We start from the raw sequence: 22,616 nt of genomic DNA on the forward strand, positions 1-22,616 counted from the left end.
TCTACAGCTTGAGTTAGAATCACTGACGACAAAATGCTGATCTATGAACAGCAAATTTAACTGAACAGATTGCTTAGAGTTGGGGCTTCCAAATGATTGTCATGAGAATTGTGTGACTACTGTATTGTTGACTTCATGCTAGGGCATTGTGGCCTAGAAATAATGCCTAGCTTTGTCCCAAGCATTTTGTTCAACCTAACATACAAACAGTAATAAACCTCAGTGTCTTCTGGAAAATGAATCTTTGAAACATTTAAGAATACAAGCAACAAAATTAGCTACTATCAGACTTTGGTTTATTGTAAAATTTAGCAAAGTTTATCTTGTAATCCCTGACCCCTTGCCCTGAAAACAGAAGCAAAAACATAATTATTGCTTATTCTTTTCCCCCTACCTTATTTGTGCCACTGTGAAAGAAGGGAGAAAAATCACTGTAATAAATAAAAATAGAGACGTAAGAGAGACAAAGATAAATCAGTCCAGGTGAGAAATACTAGGAGCAACAGAAATACCATCAAGCCGTCCAAAATAAGCTTCTTTTTAAAAGGTTGTCATATTAAAAAAAATCACACCAAAAATATAGCAGCGGAGAAGAAGGATAAATACAAGTTAATTGCACACCAATCCCATGCAAAAAACTGGGTCGTTAGCCAAAGCAGTAGTATTCAGAATCCAATTTGGGACGCTTGTGCAGTGCGTGTGAGTCCCCTATGACTGAGTTGTCACTGAACTGGTCCAAGTCTGACGGGGTCTGATGGCCTGGGACATCATCTGCCAAAGTGTCCAGGTAGCTCCCCACGGAGATGCCATCCAACCCGTCGCTGCCATCGTGGAGGCTGTTGTAGCTGCCATATAAGGAGGTGCTCTGACTCTCCAGTAAGCTGCACAGGCTGCCACTGAGACTGCTGCCTCGGCTGGTGATGGTGGCTTTCTCTTCAATCATCCACTTGATGGACTCAATGCTCTCATTGATCAGGAGCAACTGGCGCATGAGCCTGCCGTCTGTGGCTCTGAGGCTAACCTGCGGAGGACAGGGAGAGAGGAGAGACCTGCCCGTTATTCTGTGTTCCTTTTTTTTTTGCGGTACGCGGGCCTCTCACTGTTGTGGCCTCTCCCGTTGCGGAGCACAGGCTCCGGACGTGCAGGCTCAGCGGCCATGGCTCACGGGCCCAGCTGCTCCGTGGCATGTGGGATCCTCCCAGACCGGGGCACGAACCCGTGTCCCCTGCATCGCAGGCGGACTCTCAACCACTGCGCCACCAGGGAAACCCTATTCTGTGTTCTTGAAAGACCCAAAAGGCATCTAAATTCTGTCTTCTTCAGTCCATGATTTTAAATTCATAGAATAAAATACAAATTCACTTGAGTGCAGGATCTTTTTGAAAACTGCTGACAAATGGTAGAAGTCTTGATCAAAGAACTCACTTCCTGTCAGCCCCCTCAGGCTCCAAAAGCACGATAAAACTCTACCTGCATCCCTGACCCTAACCGAGCTGCCTGGAAATAACCTGTTGAATGTCAGATTCTGTCAAGAAACTTATTCTCTCTTTGGCCAGGTTAATAGTTTATCCATGTTAATTGAGAATATGTGTGTGGATATTGAGAGGTGGGGAGAAGAGGCATGTATAAATTAAGGAATCATCATCGTCATTGCAGCAGCTCCTATTTTTTGAGTGATGATGTGGCAAGCACCATTACAAAACCTCAACACTCATTACATTATAACAGTAACCCTGTGCCATAGGTATTATTATTTTTATCCCCATTTTATAGATGAAGAAACTGAAATCTACAAAAACAAAGTTCAGAGTACAGAAAAGGTCTGCACTTTTTATGACTGTATTGACAAATATATAATGCTGAATAATGCTTTTATTTTTAAGAAGAACCAAAGTGTTTTAATATTCCCTGAATCCAAAAGTGTGCTGATATACAAGGCCAATCCACTCTACACAATGAATGTACAGATGTTTTCTGTAGATGTGATTATTTCCTTCAAATTTGTCTAGGGCAGTCCCAATCAAAATTGGATATGAGACTCTGGGAAGGTTCTAGAACTCCCCAAAGTGCTTTCTAGGTGTATAGTCTTTTTGATGGTTTTAAGTTACTTCAGAGAAATCTGTCTTCTCAGCCACAAAGCAGAAGTTCTTTGTAGGCCCTACAGTTCAATGGGAATATATGTTAACATCAAGGGTGTGGTTGTTCTGGGGAAGGTGGGGAAAGGGAGGCTGCAAGAAGTCTCATGATAGCCCTTGCTCTTATTGGAACTGAAGAAATAAGGCTCCTACAAAAACGCCAGGGCCTGGACAGGGAGGCAGAGACAAATTTGGCCACCAGAGGTCCTAGGCACACTCATTATGGTTTGAAAGGGATTCCAGTTTCTTCTGTTGGGGTCTTTAACCCAAGAGGCTGGAGTTTGCTAATTCTCTCTTTAAGACCCAGGACTAATTCAGATTTGTGGGTTTCTAGAATTCTCAAAGGCACTCAGTCGTGAGTGACTCAAGCCATAAGGGAGAAAGAAGCCTATTGTCTTCAAATGTATGCATTCATATTGTAAAAATATTTCCTGGGTAGGAGTTAATCTATAACTGAAGGGGAACTTTGGATTGAGTGAATATGATAAACAGATATTGGGACAGATGGAATTTCTACAGTGACTTCAAAGATGTAAGATTATAGGTTGAAATGTGTGTGTGTGCATGTATATGCACACACATATGTATGTATGTATAAATCTAAAAAGCATGAAGTACAGTTTAAAAACCCTTAGTTTTGCTAGGGTATTAAATAAAGTAGCTTGGGTGACTACCTTATCTTCTCTGAGAAATGCACCAAAAATGCATAGGGGGGTCAGGAATGAAAATCATTTCTCTCTGAGGTATTCATGAGCAGAACTTAGTAAGTCTTGAGATGCTTTTCTATTTGTGGTGTTGTCTCAGTGACCTTGCAGTCATGTTGTGTGGGGGAAAGATATTTTTTTGGCCATCTTCATATTCAAATACTCCCCATACTCCATGAGTCATCAAGATACTGTTCAAATTACAAGCAATACAACAAATATTTACAAATCATCCACAATTTGCTTACATCCACTAAGGAACCTAGAAAATAAATAGGAACCAAAGTCTTACAAAATTCTTCAGTTAGGCATCTGTAGCTGATAAAACTTGCTGTGCCCATTGTAGGCATGGTGCAATATAAGTGTGACCATTTCCCGACAGCTCCGCAAATGAACCACAGCTGCATTTATTCACATCCCCACCCTGTACTGTGAAAATGTTCCCGCGCGTGCCCAGCTCTGGGCGTGGTCCCTGTTACTGTCCTCACTTGAAATACTTGACTCTCTTGCTCTCCAGATCCTCCTCATTCTTGAAGTCCTACTTCTCCCATCATGCACCACTTGCTGATTCTAGCCTCTTCTGTTGGCCCGCTTAACCTCTCCCTCCTTTTAGTTTGTATCTAACAGTATACCTTAATTTTGTACACTTATGTTGCTACCTATTATTGTGTCTTCCCACTGGTTCTTCAGGTAAGCTTTCAGTTCCTTAAAGAAGCCGTGTCTTACATTTCGTACATCTCTTAAGGTCTGTCTTAAGTATGGATTGCTTTTTTTTTTTTGGAAATAATCATAATTTTAGGATCTGAGAAAGTTCAGCTCTTGAGACAACAATAATACACATTCCCGGCAACTATGTCAACTGGGGGTTAAAACATACTTAGGATAGTTTTTTTCCAGCAGTTTTTGTCTGAGCTACACAGCGGCTGCATCACATAAAAATTGTTCAGTTTTGTTGAGCAATATGAATGAGAGGGGAGTAGACGCTGAAGTAACAAAAGCTTCCTTTGACCATGGATGATTTATTGAAATAAAAAAAAATTCTTTTCTTCTGAAAGCAAACATTCACAGGCCATTGAACCACTGTTAGAGGAAAAATGACGAAAGCAAGTCACTTAGAATGTGTTGATCTGGCTGATAATGATTACAGACTTAACTGTGTCTAACCCTGTGTCCTCCTGGGGAGAGAGTAAACAGCTTCCCACCGTGGGAGCCCACGGCTTCCTGCCCATTACCTGGTGCTCCAGGCCACTTCACACTGCTTTCTCCTGGAACTAAGGTGCGATTATGCTACTGCTGATGAACCTTCAAAGTAGGAACAATTCACCACAGGACTAAATCACAGCGTGGCTTCTGTCTCCAGTAGCTGCCCTGCCTTTCCTCACTGTTGCTATGTCAGTCCTTAGGAAGTCTGGCCATCCATTAAAAAGACAGTAGACTTGCCCCTTGGGCAGAAATATGTGTGGTTTTCTCACTTGAGGTCATATAAGATCCCAGGGCTTTACTCTGCGGATATGGGGAGTTGGGAGGCCCTCCTCATTGTCTGAGGTTAAGTGACCCCTCCTTGGAGAGCCGCTTCCTGATCAATCATGGTATCCGATCCCCATGCTTAGTTGTACACAACATTTCTATGTTTTTATGTTCCCTCATAATACTTAGGACTCGTGGAAATCATCCTGCTGATTATTGTTTACTTATTATTTTCTGTGTCCCACATGAGCTTGTAAGCATCCCAGTGAAGGGGACTTGGTCTGTCCTGTTCACCACTCTGTGCCCAAGACCTTACAAGAGTGCTTGGCACATAGTAGGTATACAATTAGTATTTGTCCAAGGGCTGAATGATTGCTTCGGGCTGAACCATCTGTCAGGAACGCCCCTCCCTTGGGTTTTGCTGTGATATGATACTTGAAGGGAAAGAATAAGGTAACTTCAGGAAAGAGCTTTGCAGTATTGAAGCAAATCCAGCCTGAAATCCCATTCCCATTCATTGACAGAATTCAAACACTGAATAACTGGGGCAAGGTTATTCCTAGCTTAAATGTACAGATCACAAGATAGTATCTCTGAAAGGAAGTGGACTTCATGGGGTGAATCACACTCCAAACATTACTCTGTTTGTTCCGAGGTAATAACTGATACTAGCACAGCACAGTTGTTCTGTGAACGCTTGGTGAAAAAAGTTAAAGGGAACAAACAAATAGGACATTACCAAAAAAAAATTGTTTTGTAAGGTTTTCATTCATTGATCCAAAGAGAGGTCAGTGTCCTTTCCTCTTTTCCTCTTCACTTGTCCACTCTGGCCATTACAGTTATTGCAATGCAATCCATCTTTGTACTTCATAAGTCTCTCATGCTTTAGGATTGTAGCCTAACAGGTCTCTCAACTCTAGACTGAATGAAGCCTGAAATTTCATGTCATTTTTGAACAAGCAGTGAACTGGGTCTAGGGTAGAAATTGAAATGGGGGGTCTTGAAAGAGCAAATATTCTTTTTTTCTTTTTAATTGGAGTAAAATCGCTTTACAACGTTGTGTTAGTCTCTGCTGTACAGTGAAATGAATCAGCTATATGTACACCTATATCCCCGTCCTCTTGGACCTCCCTCCTACCCCCCACCCCATCCCACCTATCTAGGTCATCACAGAGCACCGAGCTGAGCTCCCTGTGCTATACAGCAGGCTCCCACTGCTATCTATTTTACACATGGTAGTGTACTTATGTCAAACCTAATCTCCCAATTCGTCCCACCCTCCCCTTACCCCTCTGTGTCCACATGTCCGTTCTCTACATCTTCATCTCTATTCCTGCCCTACAAATAGGTTCATCTGTACCATTTTTCTAGATTCCACATATATGCGTTAGTATACGATACTTGTTTTTCTCTTTCTGGCTTACTTCCCTGTGTATGACAAACTCGAGGTCCATCCACATCTCTACAAATGACCCAGTCTCATTCCTTTTTATGGCTGAGTAATATTCCATTGTATATATGTACCACATCTTCTTTATCCATTCATCTATCATTGGACATTTAGGTTGTTTCCATGTCCTGGCTGTTGTAAATAGTGCTGCAATGAACATTGGGGTACATGTGTCCTTTTGAGTTATGGTTTTCTCAGGGTATATGCCCAGTACTTTGGGATTGCTGGGTCATATGGTAGTTCTATTTTTAGTTTTTTAAGGAACCTCCACACTGTTCTCCATAGTGGCTGTATCAACTTACATTCCCACCAACAGTGCAAGTGGGTTCCCTTTTCTCCACACCCTCTCCAGCATTTATTGTTTGTAGATTTTGTGAGGATGGCCATTCTGACTGGTGTGAGGTGATATCTCATTGTATTTTTGATTTGCATTTCTCTAATAATTAGTGATGTTGAGCATCTTTTCAGGTGCCTCTTGGCCATCTGTATGTCTTCTGCCCAATTTTTAATTGGGTTGTTTGTTTTTTTGATATTGAGCTCCATGAGCTGTTTGTATATTTTGGAGATTAATCCTTTGCTGCTTTGTTTGCAAATATTTTCTCCCATTCTGAGGGTTGTCTTTTTGTCTTGTTTATGGTTTCCTTTGCTGTGCAAAAGCTTTTAAGTTTCATTAGGAACCATTTGTTTATTTTTGTTTTTATTTTCATTACTCTAGGAGGTAGGTCAGAAAAGATCTTGCAAATATTCTTAATAATAAACTTTTCCAGATCTATGTTTTTGTCCAGACTATCATTTTAATACTGCAAGAATACAAAGGTTATGAATTGGGTCAATGGAATCCAAGAAAGAGAGAAGGTGGTCACATTTTCATTTAATTAGGGAGTTACCAACTAAGTTGACTTCTTTGGTGATGGTGTGAGGAACACAGGACAGGGCTCTGGCCTGCCACTGCCACCATCTACCTGTTGACCTTTGGGCAAGGTGGCTTGGCATATACAACTTCCATATACATGAAGAAGAATCCTGGGGGTTTATTCTGAGCTCCAGTGAACCACAGGATCCAGTGAATGTAGGAAAGCAGTCTGTGAACAAAGACTAATTTCTGCCCAACAATGAAGATTTAATTCAACTGAGGAATCCACCTAGCACTTTTGTCTGCTTTTTATATTGAGGTTTCATTGAAAATGTTATTTGCTAAGAAGATTCTGTAGATCAGATTGTCTCAGGATTACTCTTCATTCTAACATAGTCTCTGATTGTTTGTCATTCCTTTGGCCATTTGATTACAAAATTGTTTCCATGACTAGAGAACCATGCAAGCTCTACAGGAGACAGACCAATCAATTTGCTGCTCCATCTCCGGCAAATTACTTAGCTAGTAAAAAACTCATGGCTAAAGTTTGAGCTCTCTGTGAATTTTAATCACCTTATCAGAAATTGTGTGGTAATAGTAATTTTAGCTTCTGCCATTTGAGTTTCACTAAAAATCGTATTTGTGTCTGCTCCAAGATAAACATACATATCATCTTTAATAGGTCTATATATTAACTGAAATGTGCACATGAGTTGCTGGATGTATCTGCCAAATAGGGACATTGCTCACTCCACCTTGTCATCATGCAGGCTTGCACAGCGCCGTGTGTTCATCTTTCTCACAAAGCTCTCCTGCACCATTTTTATCCTTTTATTTATGGGAATTGACTAATCAGATGAAAGCAAGCCATCTCCCAGTTATAAATCCCTACTATAAAATCCACAGTATCCGTGACCCAAATCCCAAATGTCCAGAAAGCTGTTATATGAATTAGAAGAAAGACTACTTTGCAAGCAAGTTCATAATCATGCACATGAAGAAAGGAAAATAAATAAGATTTACCTTTTAATGTGATGCTCTAATCCTAGTGTGTAAGTAGAAGAAACCAATCAGCATTTTTTCAAATTTGTAGTTAATGGGAGGCCTCTTTTCTAGCCATATTTATTTCTAAATATACAAAAAAAAAAATCAGAAGCATCTATGTGGGGCTTCCCTGGTGGTGCGGTGGTTGGGGGTCCACCTGCCGATGCAGGGGATGCGGGTTCGTGCCCTGGTCCGGGAGGATCCCACATGCCGCGGAGCGGCTGGGCCCGTGAGCCATGGCCGCTGAGCCTGCGCGACCGGAGCCTGTGCTCTGCAACGGGAGAGGCCACAGCGGTAAGAGGCCCGTGTACCGCAAAAAAAAAAAAAAAAAAAAGCATCTATGTGTACTCATTTAAAGAGCTGTTGTAAGGGTGCTTAGAATATTGTTTTTCCAGTAGTTTATCCCAGTAGATTATCTGGATGTTCCCTTTATATAACCTCCTCGTGTCTAAATTTGCTCCCTCTTCAAATTTGCCAAATCCTCATCGTCAGTTTGATGAATACAGAAGATTTTCTGCCTACTCATTCTTAAAATTTCCAGCAGTTTTATTAATAGCTGTAATTCTAAAGCACTCCTCTAACTGTTCTCTCAGAGGACCCATAAGGATATCACTGTCTCTTTACAGTCTGAGAAGACACTCTGCAATATTTGCACCCACTCTTTTTGGTTTAGAATGCTTTAGGAGAAGAGCCTGTAGCATTTACAAGTCAGTGTTATTCTGCCAAAGCTTTCCTCTGCTTTCTTAGCCAGTTCAAAATTTACAACAGAATTTGTTTTGAATTGGGCAACAAAGGATTCCATTTTTATATCAGTCAGCTTTGTCTTCCTCCATTTGAGTTGTTTTTATGTGGAATTGAACATTAACTAAAACAGTTCACTTTTTTCTTAAAGCCTCACAGAAGAGTAATTTCCCCAAAGACTAAACTACTACATAAAAACACTATCATCAGCACAGCTGACCGATTGATGTTGTTTTGATAAATTAGAAAGCTGCATCTGGTTTATTTGAAAGGGGCACATGTGACTCCCCTGAATCTTAAACATAAATTCCTGCCACCAGGCCTGCTCATGAGATCTGTATAGTGTCTGCTGGTGAGTCCTCTGATTACCAAAGTAAGACAGAGAGCTTTTCAGCCTTATTCGGTCAGGTTTTAGGTCCAGTTGATACTTAGATGCCTATGACGTCAATTCCTTTTCCATATCCTAGTACAGTGAAAATTGTTTTCCTGAGAGCTTTTAATATGTATATGCAAAGTGTAGTTTTGGCTAATGTAAGAGACTGTAAATCACCTGAGCTGAAATTCATTTGGAATGATGTCACTAAAACATGGACTCCCCACATTTGTAGCAGAACACAGACCAGCCAAGAAGTGTTTCCACTAACTTATAATAAATGTTCTCTCTGCATGTGCATTTTTTTAATTTAGAACTTAAAATGATATTTTTACATGGAAGACTAGGATATGGTAATGTACCCCTCTGTGATTTGCAGTGGCCATGTTTCCCTTGGGAGGGAAGGAGGCAGGGTAGTGTGCTGGTAGATGTTGAATAATTGGCTCCCTGGCAAAACTATGCACACAACGTACACATACACAAACATGCATACATGCATGTAGTAGAAACTGTTCTGATACAAAAGATGTGTAGCACACTCTTCACAAATAACACTAAAATATACAGTACCTTTTATTATAAATTCCATATACTGTAACTAATTGATTCTCAGAGACTGCTTTTGTTCATTTTTGTTGAATTCTAGTATGTACAGCAACTTGTGGTTTCAGTTTCAACCATAATTTAACAAATATAATTGATCCTAATCCACTTACTCTTTTCTAAATAATTTTTCATCCTTAAATCTGATACGTGATCTGTTGTTAAAGTGTTTTTCACCCTAGTACAAATTATTTTCATTAAATTGAAGCCTGTTTCAGCCTTAGCACGAGTTACGTCTGAACTTTACTGGTTTGTCAGTTATGGGAGCAATTTTGCTGAACTGGATAATAGTTTTTGACTGCGTGAAGAGTATTTACCAATTTTTTTTGTGCTATTGATAATGTAATAGCTAAGGACATGACACACTTTTAAGCTGAATCTGTAGTATTAACATTCCCCTGTCTTGAGGACAATCAACAAAATTAAGTCAAGTTCTGATTTATAGCATTTTCCAATTTCTGTGCTGTAAATACTCCTACCATGGCCAGTTTCAAGCCACCAATGTGATGTCACTAAACAGGGTTGGTAGGAGATGCTCAGTAGTACAGCATTACCTAGTGTGAAAACCCTGTAGATACAACAAATGTTTTAAATAACCTAAAAAAAAAATTAATCGTAAAATGTAGAAAATAATCACAAAGTGATGATTTTGAGTATTTGTTACCTTTGTTTTTTCATATAAATTATTAATTTGTAGGTTTATATACATACTTTAAGTTTTAGTTGTGACTGTGGTTAAAAACTAGTATGTAAAACTCCTAAAAATTTAACAAACATCTCCCACACCCAAGTAGGAGTCGGCTCCAGTTTACCACTGAAGGTATAGAATAGAGGCTTTCCCTAATCTACTACGTTTATAATAAGTAGATTAGAGATTTTCATTTTTCCCCTTAGGCCATTTTTTAATAGAGGATTAAAAGCTCAGTAGAATTTTATCTTTTCCCCTAAGAAGAATTTGAGGGAGATATAAAATATTTATACCAAAGTTATTAGTGTTTTTTTAATAGGAAGGTTTCAAATATTGAATGTAGATTATTCTTTAAGCGTCATTGAGATATAAAATGTATTTGGAAAGGGAATAATCAAGATGTCTAAAACTCACTTAAGTATTTGCATTTCTGTATTATAATTTTTGATAGTTTATTTCTAAAATACGCTGTGAACTTCTCTATCTTGGTAAACAGAAGGAAGTAAACCCAAGCAGAATCAAGTAGTAAGAGGCCACCACCATAAACAGTATTTCTAATTCAGAATTATTCAGCAATGCACTTAGGGGCTGTTGAGGGAATAGGACATTCGTCCTTTTTCCCCATGGTCCTGAACATCCCTCCTTGTACAAATGCTCAATCTTCTCTTTCAGTAATTACTGGATATTGATGTTAGATCTGTTTGTCACAGTCCTTTTGCTCCCTTTTTCTTCCTCAGTCCCTCAACTCTTTCTAATCTGCTATCTGCAGCCCAGTAGTCCTTCAGGAGCCCTACGTTTTTTCCTATTTGTTGAGTATGAGAGAACTGAGTTGCAAGGAAAATTAATCTTTGCAATTGTTAGAAAGTAACATTAACCAGTGAGTAAATTAAGTGAGGAAGCAGCCTCTGCAACAGAATAAAGCACGTGGCCCTTGCTCCTTAGAGCAGTGCTTCCTGACATGTGGATCACCTTGGAATCCGGTTAAAACTCAGATTCTCGGGCTTCCCCGGTGGCACAGTGGTTGAGAGTCCGCCTGCCGATGCAGGGCACATGGGTTCGTGCCCCGGTCCGGGAAGATCCCACATGCCGCGGAGCGGCTGGGCCCGTGAGCCATGGCCGTTGAGCCTGCGCGTCCGGAGCCTGTGCTCCGCGGCGGGAGAGGCCACAACAGTGAGAGGCCCGCGTACTGCAAAAAAAAAAAAAAAAAAAAAAAAAGAAAAAAAATTCAGATTCTCTTCACTAGTTCTGTGATCCTGCATTTCTAACAAGTTCCCAGTGGATGCCAATATAGGTGGGCAGCCTCTAAGATATCTCCCAATAAACCCCCTCTCTCCTGGGATCTACATCCTTGTGCAGTTCCCTGCCCTTGAGTGCAGACTGGACCTATTGACTAGTTTCTCAGGAATAGAATATGGCAAAGATGATGGGATGTCACTTCTGAGAAAAGATTACAAAAAGACTGTGCTTTCTGTCTTGGGTATACTCTCCCACTTGCTCTGAGGAGAGCCATCTGCCAGGCTGTGAACTGTCCTATTGTGAGATCTCCATGGTAAGGAACTGATATCTCAGGACAACAGCTAGCAAGGTGCTAGGGCTTCCAAGCGCTACTGGCTATGTGAGTGAGCTTGGAAGCAGACGCTCCCTGAATAGGGCCTTGATGTGACAGCAGCCCCAGCTGACGTGCTGATTGCAGACTTGGAAGAGACCCTAATCCAGAGTCACTCAGGTCTGTGCCCAGACTCCTGACTCATAGAAGCTGTGAGATAACACGTTTGTTGTTTACCTTGTTAAGTTTTGGAGTATTTGTTATGCAGCGGGGATAACTAATACACCAATGCTGTTGGTATATGGGCTACACTATGAGTAGCAAGGGTCTAGATATCTTTCTACTTGTGGATGATTTTGGATGATAGATGCTGCACCGCCATGTCTGTGGAATGCTACACTATTGAGACATTGTTTTATAGTTTGAAAAAGGTAAAAAATTGAGTAAGTAGTTAAATGTTTATTGATGGAGACAAGAAATGTTCAAGGGACTCAAGGTCTTCATTGAGGCACCATTGGCATCTCCCATAGGACCACCTTTCTTCTCCCTAAGAAAAGATGGCTTATTACCCTCAAGGAGAAATGACAAGTGATATCTCTGGTGTTTAGTGACACAGATGATGTTTTCAATAGATATCACTTATAAATAATACTCCCTATAATTTGATGGTCATAAAATGGAGGGTATAAGACAATAAATGTAAATAATAACATTCAGAGATAGTTAAAGAAGTTAGAATACACTAAGATTAACTATACTAATATCTTTGAATTTCCAATATTGACAAATTCACTAAATTACACTCTTGCTTTTCAAAATTCTTCATTTCATTTGAAGAATTCACTTTAATTTGGCCTCACTAGGGGAAAGGAAGGAGATTACGTTAAGGATAAAACCTTTATTTATTGAGTGCCTCCTATGAGCCAGACTTTGTATTTCATATATTAACCCATTTTCTTTAGAAAGGGCCTTCTGTAGAATGGTCCTTTTGCATAGGAAATGTAACTGAGGCACTGGCATTTTTTTAGAACCATTCATTTTTTACCGAATGTTGATAATTTGGTAATATTTGGAATATTTCACTTTATGATGAAGATTAGTTTTCTTTTCTTTTTCATATGATGCCTAAACACTGACTAAATATTTTCATTTGGGAAAATGTAGGTGAGGCTCTCCAGATGACGCAAGTTGGAGCAGTGATCTCACACCCTCAAGAGCGGCCAGTGAGAAACACCTGCCATATTCCAACATTTACTGATCATACACTGACTTTTTTTATCTAGTGATTTTGTCTCATTAAAAAAAAAAACAGCTTTAGGGATATTAATAAACATATCTGTCATTGATTAACTGCTGCTTATATGCCATGCCTTAAATATTAACTTATCTAGTACATTTAATGTCATTATCACAACAAATCTGTGAAGCTGATTATTATTCTTATTGTGGTTCCAATCTGATATATAAAGAGCTTGGAAGTTATCACTCCTATCTTCCCAACAAGAAAGAAACTTAAACTGAAAATCAGCAACTTCTCTCAGATCCCTCAGAGACTTGATGTCACAGGGTAAACTGCTGCCCCCAGGAGACAAAGAGGTGGATACAGAGGATCATAGCTTACGGAAAACAGATGCCCAGAAGCAGAAGGCCCATCTGGAGCCAATTATCAGTAGGAAGACTTAAAGTTGTTAATTGATGAGTGCTGGAGATTCAGTGTGGACTAGCTTGAGAGTTAAAAACTTCAGGGGGAGCCCCACACTTTCATGAGTTTTTCCTCCTGCAACCCCACCAGGCTCTCACTATCCCCGATGCTGCTGGCACAGACAGGGGGGAAGTGAGCACTCTCAAATATGCCCAGAGCTCTCCGTTCTCCTTCACAAGGCCTGCTGTCCAGGGAAACTGTTTTACCAGAGCCTCACTGACTGGGGTTTTACCAAAGTCTAATAACTAACCTGGGGGAAGGAAAATGCCCAACTCAGGCTCGCGGAAAGACTGAGACCTAATCATGGACTACAGAATGCCTCTCCTTCCCTACACCTAACATCACATCGATAGGGCTCCTGCATAAGAAAAGGGATTACAGCTAAACGTACCACAGGCCTCAGGCTCTATTTGAGGAGTCACTAGGAAAACCCAAAGACAACAGAATAGACATAAAAAAGATCCTAGAGGAAATAGTATTCTCTGATACCTACAGCTACAGCGTACAGTAAACACAATCTAACTCTTAGATAAATATAAAACCTCACATCAAAGACTTATTTATCCCAGTTCCTTTTATATCATATACAGCTTTCAGCCAGGAATTATAAGACATGCTAAAAAGCAAAAAAGTCTGAAGAGACAGAGTAAGCATCAGAACCAGACTCAGATATGGCACACATTTTGAAATTCTTAGACTGGGAATTTAAAGTAACTATGATTAATATGCTAAGGGATCTAATGAAGAAAGTAGGCAACATGCAAGGACAGGTGGGTAATGTGAGCAGAGAGATAATTTGCAGAAAGGATCAAAAGGAAATGCTATAAGTCAAAAATACTAAAATAAAAATGAAGAATGCTTTTGATGAATGTATCAGTAGACTGGACACAACCAAGGAAAGGATCAGTGATCTCAAGTTTAAATGTCTCTTCAGTGATGTGCTGGGGCATAACCTAAGAGGTCTACCAAAGCATAATTTATCTATCTATGGGGAGATACCTTTGTGTGACCCATAATTTACTACTAATTTGGCCCAGATTTATGAAATTGTAAGTTGACTTGTAGATTTGTGTGTGGAAGACATGAAAATGATTTCTGTCCAGTGAAAACAAATAAATCTCAAAGTTATGGTTTTATTGTCCTGCTCGACATTAAACAGTTTTATCTCTAACCAAATTATTTCATGTCTTTCCTGAGAAAATATATAAACTATTCCTCTCTTTTGGACCAGCTATATCATCTTGATGCTTCTCTCATTAAATGAGCTAAATAAATCTTCAACACGTGCTCCCGCTGTTTGTACGAGAGCCATATTTCCAACTACTTAATAATTACACTTTGATAGGGTTGGAGGTTGCCATCAAGATGCGTAGTGTGCTCACCTGCTGGAACTAGTTAAACAGAGTTGCCCAGGAAGTGGCCTCTGGAGTGAAATCACAAATAGCAATTGAACTTTATCTTCTCTGACTCTCAGTTTTCTTCTGACTTGGTGCTTTTTATTCTGGTTTGTTTGCTTTGTTGTTATTGTTTTGGATTTTTGCTAATAGTTTTGCTTAACTTACTGTTTAGGTAATATCCACTTCCACAACTGGGTACTGAACTCTCCTGTATCAAAAATATGTGTGAAATAGCCAATTCCAGGGACTTGTGTACTGAACCCCTAGGGCACTCAAGGTGATATAATCTATAAATTATTCCCCATTTGGGGTAGCTCTAATTGGCAGTCTGGTTTCATGATGTGTTCACTTGGGGATCTCTGTTAGGATGATGGGAATCTATTCTCTTTTGGGTGAGAGATGACAAGGAATATGGTTAGTTCTATACTGTTTGCTTGCTTTTGGTGTGCTCAAATCCATGTACAAAATATTATTTCCATTGATTAGTAGAGTAACTCTGAGAATGTGTGCTTTGAATTTTCTAGTGCCCTGTGCCTGGGGTGGTAGAACTAAAGTTTCAAGTCCTGTTGGTGGCTATTTAATTGAGAAAAACCTTTTACTGCTCACTGATAAGAAAATGAAATATTTCCCTACTTCTAGAGTATACTAATAAATTATAAAGTCTCTTAGGAAAAAAGAGAATTTTCTAATTAGAGACACAATAAATACTTGCAAAATTTTAATATCCCCAGAATTTCAAGAAAATAAAAAAATTGAACTCTAGTATATTGAATGTACTGACATTTTAAGGAAAAAAAATCCTCACAATGTTATCGCAGAAGCATCAAAGTTAATCTTTAGACATGAATTGGTTTGGTAATTTTAGGTTATAATCACAGAATACCTTTTCCTTGCTTTTTTCAGTATGGAGACTAAACATACAATTTTATTTTGTTTTTTAAGATTTGGATTTATTTTCTAATGAAGAGACCAGTTAGTACTAAATTTCTAAATTTCTTATACTGGTTTACTGTGAGATAAGCTAATGTTTCTTCCATATACTGAGATTAAGAAAACATGTAGTTTCGTATTCAACTATATTGCGTTATAACTCTTAATCTTTTTTGATTCAACTGTAATTATGTTCTGTACTGTGTCAGTTTAAACATAATTTGCAAGATATTAATTTTAGAACTTTAATATAAATCAAGTTAATAACTAAAAATCTATGGATATCTAATTTCTAAGGAAAATAGAATATTGAAACATGGGACACCAATTGTTACGTATATCTTTGCTTTTAATTTTAACAGTAATAAAGTGACTATATCTTTGGGTCATTTTAATGAGCATATTTTTCCATCTACAAAAGTGTTAAAGGTATGTCTTTGGCTGTGGAGATCTTACAATGTAGTTGTGTAAGATTTGCTGGTCTCCTAAAATGCTTATGTATGACAGACAGTGATTACTTTCCAGTTTTTCTCTGAACGAATAGTAAGTTTGATTAAAAATTATGGCTTATATGGGTTGTTGAGATTAAACTAGAAATAAACATGGCAAAGAACTATAACTAAATGTTTTTGCTTATCAAAGAGGAGAGTATTTTTGTTCTCAGTTAATACGGTTTGTTCCAGAATGTGAAAGGAGATAGTAAAGAACAGAGCTTGAATTGAAATAGAAACTGAGTAAATATGCCAACAAATCCAAACTATATTTGCCTTGAATTATCATATCTACAAAGAATGATTCTGGAAAAAAAGCAATAAAATGTGTAAAAATGTTGGCAAAATTTGCTCAGTTTTGATGGATTAACTAGGAGATAAATTTTTTAAAATCTAAATCTTTATTAGAAGAAAACAAATAGGTTTAAAACAATGAATAACAACAAATTTCATTAAATATTAAACAGTTTAGTTATCAGATATTTAGACAATACGTTAGGAGACAATTTTATAAAGGAGTTTGTGGATAAATTACTACTATTATTAATGCAAAGCTAGAACTTGTTGTTTTTTTTTCCCCTCTGTTGGAATGAAAAATTGGTGTAGAAGAATTTAGTTTGCTCTTAACAAGAGGTAGTAAAAGGTTATTCTTCTGTGTAATCTGCCCAGATAGCATAGATTCCTTATCTAACCTGAAAAGTTTCCATTCTTTGTGTTGACTTTGGCATGTCCTTGATTTAAAAAAAAAAAAAAAGTTACTTAAAGAGTTATTGAGTGACTTAAAAATTGTGTTGTATTCTTAACTCCAAACTATGACCATTCATTATTTCCAGGCACATATGCTTGTGTTTTAATCAAACAACTAAATCTATTCTAATAATACTTTAACCCTTTTAATTTTACCTTCCCAAGATAAGACCCCAAATTCAGGGGTAAATTTTTTATACATCTTTTACACCCAGGCTAGTCTTTAGGGTCTCTGCAAAGGCACCCATTTGCTACACAGCAGCCACAGCAAATGACTGGACATGCCTGTATTCTTTATTTCCAATGGCTTTCTCTCTCTGATTATCTGTGATTCAGCATATATCTAGTACTGTGATGATACAGTGCTCATAATCTTACTGAGCCCTTTCCATTTTCTGCAGATAGCTTAATGATGTCTCTGGCACTGAAGATTGTCAATAACTAAACTTATATGCTTCTATCTTTAGTCTTCTAGAAATTAAAGTGTTTAAACTGTCCCTTTGCATGATACCATTTTGAAAAATTACTGTGATTTATTTTAAATGAAATTATTTAGCCCTTTAAATGACATTGCCTCAAAAACTATATTTATTTTTCCAATTTAGTATTCTCCTAGAATTTTGCTCTAATTAGATGATTTCACCTGATGTGTAAGAGTTTGCTCTTCTTTGAATGTCATGTAGTTTGTCATGTTTATATCTACACTGATCTATTTCTGGAAGAAATAACATACAATGCTTTTAAAACAGAGGTGATGGCTGACTTATTATTTATTTATATCAGTGATGTCCTGTGACTCAATTACCCACTGATGGGGTAGTTTGTTGAGAATAAAAAGGAAACCTAAAACTTTGATTCTAGTTTTGGTTCCATTAGTAACTTAACCTATGACTTGTAATAAGTCACCTAATCTTCCCATGCCTACATTTTCCTGTTGTTAGGTAAGAATATTGGAGATTATCTGTAAGATTCCTTCCAGCCCTGAAATGTCTTCATTCTCCAAAATATCACATTAATAGTATATGATCAGTATATAGTTTGCAAAGAAAAGTGAAATTTCCCCCATGTGTCCAATAGAACACTGTTGGAATGATTCCAGAGTTTGATTCTGGGAGATGACTGCATTGGTAGAAAGAGTTTACACATGATTAAGGGATCTTTTAAGGCAGAAAATTTTTCAAGACATGGCAGAAACAGATAGAGTGATAATATTCAAATGCAAAGACAAATGACAAAGAAGTGGTAAGCAGGGACTCCTCCAGTGCAATGGGTCTATCCCATCCATTAATCCTAGTTTCTGACTGGGATTATTAGTATTCAATACATGGCAAATCAACAAAGGTATGTTGAATGAAGAAATGGGTGAGGGAGAAAAAACTGGTCCATATGTATATGGTAATGTAGCAGAGAATAAGTATGGATTAATTTTCTTTGGGAAAAGAAGACCTATGTCAGTTGCATAATGACGAACAAGGTGGATTTGGATAGAGAGAGTTGAATATGGGTGGCTTGTGTCAAGAAGGACATTATCATTTGAGCCTGTAATGAAGAAAATAGGCAAAGACTAGAGATGTAAAAGTTCACTTCCTGATCAGGGAAGTGGCAAGCCAACCAGAGGTGCCGAGGATCAAGAATGTTTTTGGAGGTGAAGGTGAGCATGTAATTTGGAGGCATGTTATGGAGAGTCTGGAGTGCTGAGCAAGGGTAAGAAATGCTGTGAGAGTCCATGCTGTAGAAAAGCTCACCATATTGTCTTAAACAGAAGCTCTTGATCAGGATATCACCACACTGCTATGCTGTGGGTTACTGACTCTAAGCTGCCCTCAAAAGAGCTTCACGGGGCTTCATTAGTATCTCAGGCCTATTTTCAGTGTGGACAAAATTTTGCTAATTGCAACAACAAAAGATATTAAAGAAAACAATTTGGCTGTGTAGGGAAGTTAGCTAAGGACTAGAGCTTAGACTGACACCAGGCCACCTATATCTTATGCATCTTTTTCTAGAGTTTTGCCAAACTGTAAATAACCTACTACTTCATGCTCCTGAATCCAAAGTGATAGATTCTGTCTTAGGAGGAAGCAGGCTGAGAATTCAAGAAAAGTCTATTTGTACACGTGAAGCAAGGCTGCTTTCCATTTTTAAATCAGGAGCAAAGATGCGGGTGAAATGCTTTTCAAGCATGTGACACAGAAAGGCCCAGAGGTCTTGACTCCAAATTCTTATTCTGATCTCCCATTTCCTCCCCATAAACGCAGTCTTACTGTTCTTAAAATTCTCATGACAAATATGTTCTTCCTCTTGAGTTTTGACTTCCTATTTAGGGACATACTTAAATTTCTCTGAAGTCTATGTTTATGCTGCCTTTTTTTTTTTTAATGAATACAAAAGAAGTTTGTTACATGCCTTTCAACTTAATTGCTAAACACACTTTATGTTTTAAATGAGTGCATTTTTAAAAGTTCTTAAGGCAAGATTTCCTTTTTAAATTGTATCCTTATAGCAGTTAAAGAAGTTAATGTAGTAATAATTTCTTTAAATGAATGATGATTTGAGAATCTCTAAGAAGAAAAACAAATAGCCTGATGCTCCATTCTGTGGAACAAGGATATAGATTACTAAGATATATGGTGATTCCTGATTCATTTCACTCTGAGCAACTTTCTTGACAGCTTTAGCCATCTTTAATATGCTTAATCACTTTCAAAATAATATCTCATGCTACTTCAGAGAGATGCAGCTAGACTCAATTCATTATAGCTTGTGGAGTGGTTAGATGTTCTCAGATAAAAGGTACTATGTGGAATTGCAGTATGATTATCATAATTAGGAGATCTCATTCTCAGCTTTTGCAACTCATGGGAAAATATTTTTGTACCAAGGCTAAGAATTTGATCTGTATCATTATGTAAAAGCCCTAAATATTTTCAGTTGCTTTTATACCTTAACTTTATGCTTAGTCAAAATTAAGAGGTATCAGTTTCTGTTTAAGCTTGTCAAGAAAAAACTACCATCCAGACACTATTTATTTTTCACTGTGAAAACTACAAAGTTAGTCGACATTCAAATAATCTTAACAGATTCTTGCTCATACATTGGTAATATCACTTTACAGAAACACTTTACCTAACCGTTTTCTCTAAATAAACTAAGGAACAATAGATTTTTTTGTTTTATTTTGTTTTTTCCTTTTTGATTCAGTATATTTGGGCATTTCTTTGCTACATCTTTATGAAGTTCCAAACTTAAACAGTGTAGGAAAGTGGTGTCCTGGTATCCTAGAAAGAACTTGGGTTTGAATCTTGAAAGATCAGGGACAAAATACAATTATTCCACTAATTAGCTCTTAGATTTTGGTCAATGAGACATGTTACTTAGTATTTTCTCTATACCAATGTTTTCATCCAGAAGATGGCACATGTTACCTACTGGATTACTATATTAGTATGGTTGGAAGAACTGCATGGAATAATGTATACACATAGCATAGAGCCTGACCCAATGGTGTTCAATAAAACTTAGTTAACTCCTGGACTTTGTAGCAGTAAATGCCTACATTGGGAAAAGAAAAAAAAATCACAAATCAACAATCTGACTTTACACTTAAAGGAACTATAAAAAGGAGAACAAACTAAACTCAAAATTAGCAAAAAGGAAATTAAAAAAAATTAGAACAGAAGTAAACAGAATAGAAAATAGAAAAGTGATAAAAAGTAAATCAATGAAACTGAGTTGCTTTTTTAAAAGATTAACAAACCCTTATCTAAACTAACTAAGGAAAAAAGAGAGCAGGCTTAAATAACAAAAATCAGAAATAAAATAGGAAACATTAAAACTGATGCTACAGAAGAAATAAAAAGGGTTATAAGAGAGTACTGTGAACAATTATACACCAACAAATTGGATAAGCTAGTTGAAATGGATACATTTCTAGAAACATAAAACCTACCAAGACTGAATCATATATAAATAAAACCTAAACAGGCCTATGATGACATCCATGACAGGCTACCTCCAAAAAAGGAACCTTGGTATACTGAATATCTTAAGCTGAAGGAGCTTGAGAAGACAGCAGAAGCAGGAAGGCCACTCTGACCACCTTTCCCCAGTCTTCTCCTGAAACAGGTCCTAAAACTCTCAGGTGAGAGGTCCCTTCCCTATCTTCAGAGGAAAGAAGAATCCTTATCTCCAAAGGCAAGGGTACGCTGAAAAGAATCTGAACCAACAGGCCTTGCTAAGTTTCCTCCAGTTTATTATACTGAGCTCATACTCTTTGACCTATGATATTTCTCCATGATAGTCTACTTTTCAGCAAACCTAACATAAAAATACTCAGTTTTAATCATTTCTTCATGTCTTCATTTCCTTATGCAGGCTCCCATGTCACATAAACTTTATATTAAATAAACAAATTTGTTTGCTTTTCTCCTGTTACTATGCCTTTGTCAGTTTAATTTTCAGACCCAGCTGCAGGCCTAAGAGGGTCAAGGAAAACTTTTTTCTCCCCTATACCTATAATTGGTAGGAAGGTTGAATCATCAGTCAAAAACCTCCCTACAAGGAAAAGACCAGAAACAGACAGCTTCACTGGAGAATTCTACCAAACATTTAAGGATGAATTAAGAACAATCCTTCTCAAAGTCTTCCAAAGACTTGAAGAGGAGGGAGTACTTCCTAAGTCATTTTATGAGGCAGCATTACCCTGATACCAAAATCAAAGATGCCATACAATAAGAAAACTGTAAACAGATAGCCATGATTAACACTGATACAAAAATCCTCAACAAAATACTAGCAGATAGAATTCAAAAATAAATTAAAAGGATTATATGCTATGACTAAGTAGGATTTATTCCTGGAATGCAAAGATGATTCAACATAGGAAAATCAATCAAATATAGCACACTAACAGACTGAAGGACAAAAAACACTTGATCATCTCAATTGATGCAGAAAAAGCATTTGACAAAATTTGGCATCCTTTCCTGATAAGAACACTCAACAAACTAGGAATAGAAGGAAATTACCTCAACAAAGTAAAAGATATGTATTAAAAGCCCACATCTAACATCATACCCAATGGTAAAAAGCTGAAAGCCTTACCTTTCAGGTCAAGGACAAGGCAAGAATGCCCTCTCTCACCACTTCTATTCAACAGTATTGGAAGTACTAGACAGAACAGTTAGGTAAGAGAAATAAATAAAAGGCATTCAAATCAGAAATGAAGAAGTAAAATATCTCTGGTCATAGATGAATTAATCTTATATCTAGAAAACCCTAAATCATACACACACACAAAACTGTTAGAACAAACAAATTCAGCAAAGTTGCAGGATATAAAATCAGCATACAAAAATCAGTTGCATTTCTATACAGTAACAATGAACAATCTGAAAAGGAAATTAAGAAAATAATTCCATTATAAAAGCATCAAAAAGAATAAAATACACTGGAATAAACTTAACCAAGAGAGTGAAAGACTTGTATCCTGAAAACTACAAAAATGTTGCTGAAATAAAGAGGAAACAAATAAATGGGAAGACATTCTGTATTTATGAATTGGAAGGTTTAATAGTGTTAAAATGTTCATACTACCCTAAGTGATCTGGAGATTCAGTGCAATCCCTATAAAAAATCCCAGTGGCATTGTTTTCAGAAATAGAAAAAAATCCTAAGACTCATATGGAATCTCAAAGGACCCTAAACAGCCAAAACAATCTTCAGAAAGAAAAAAAAACAAAAACAAAA

The 22,616-nt window shown here is 37.6% G+C and overlaps 1 protein-coding gene across 1 annotated transcript in view; it reads right to left on the reverse strand.

Moving 5' to 3' along the window:
• Positions 1-279: 279 nt before the first annotated feature.
• Positions 280-22,616, reverse strand: part of LURAP1L (leucine rich adaptor protein 1 like) — a 47,522-nt gene continuing 25,185 nt past the window's right edge. Inside the window, exon 2 of the mRNA XM_082621740.1 lies at positions 280-1,021. Coding sequence (XP_082477866.1) covers positions 647-1,021 — 375 coding nt within the window. The 3' untranslated portion in view covers positions 280-646. The remainder of the gene's footprint in view (positions 1,022-22,616) is intronic.

Source organism: Mesoplodon mirus (assembly GCF_964341445.2).
Source record: "Mesoplodon mirus genome assembly, chromosome: 1".
Classification (NCBI taxonomy): Eukaryota; Metazoa; Chordata; class Mammalia; order Artiodactyla; family Ziphiidae; genus Mesoplodon; species Mesoplodon mirus.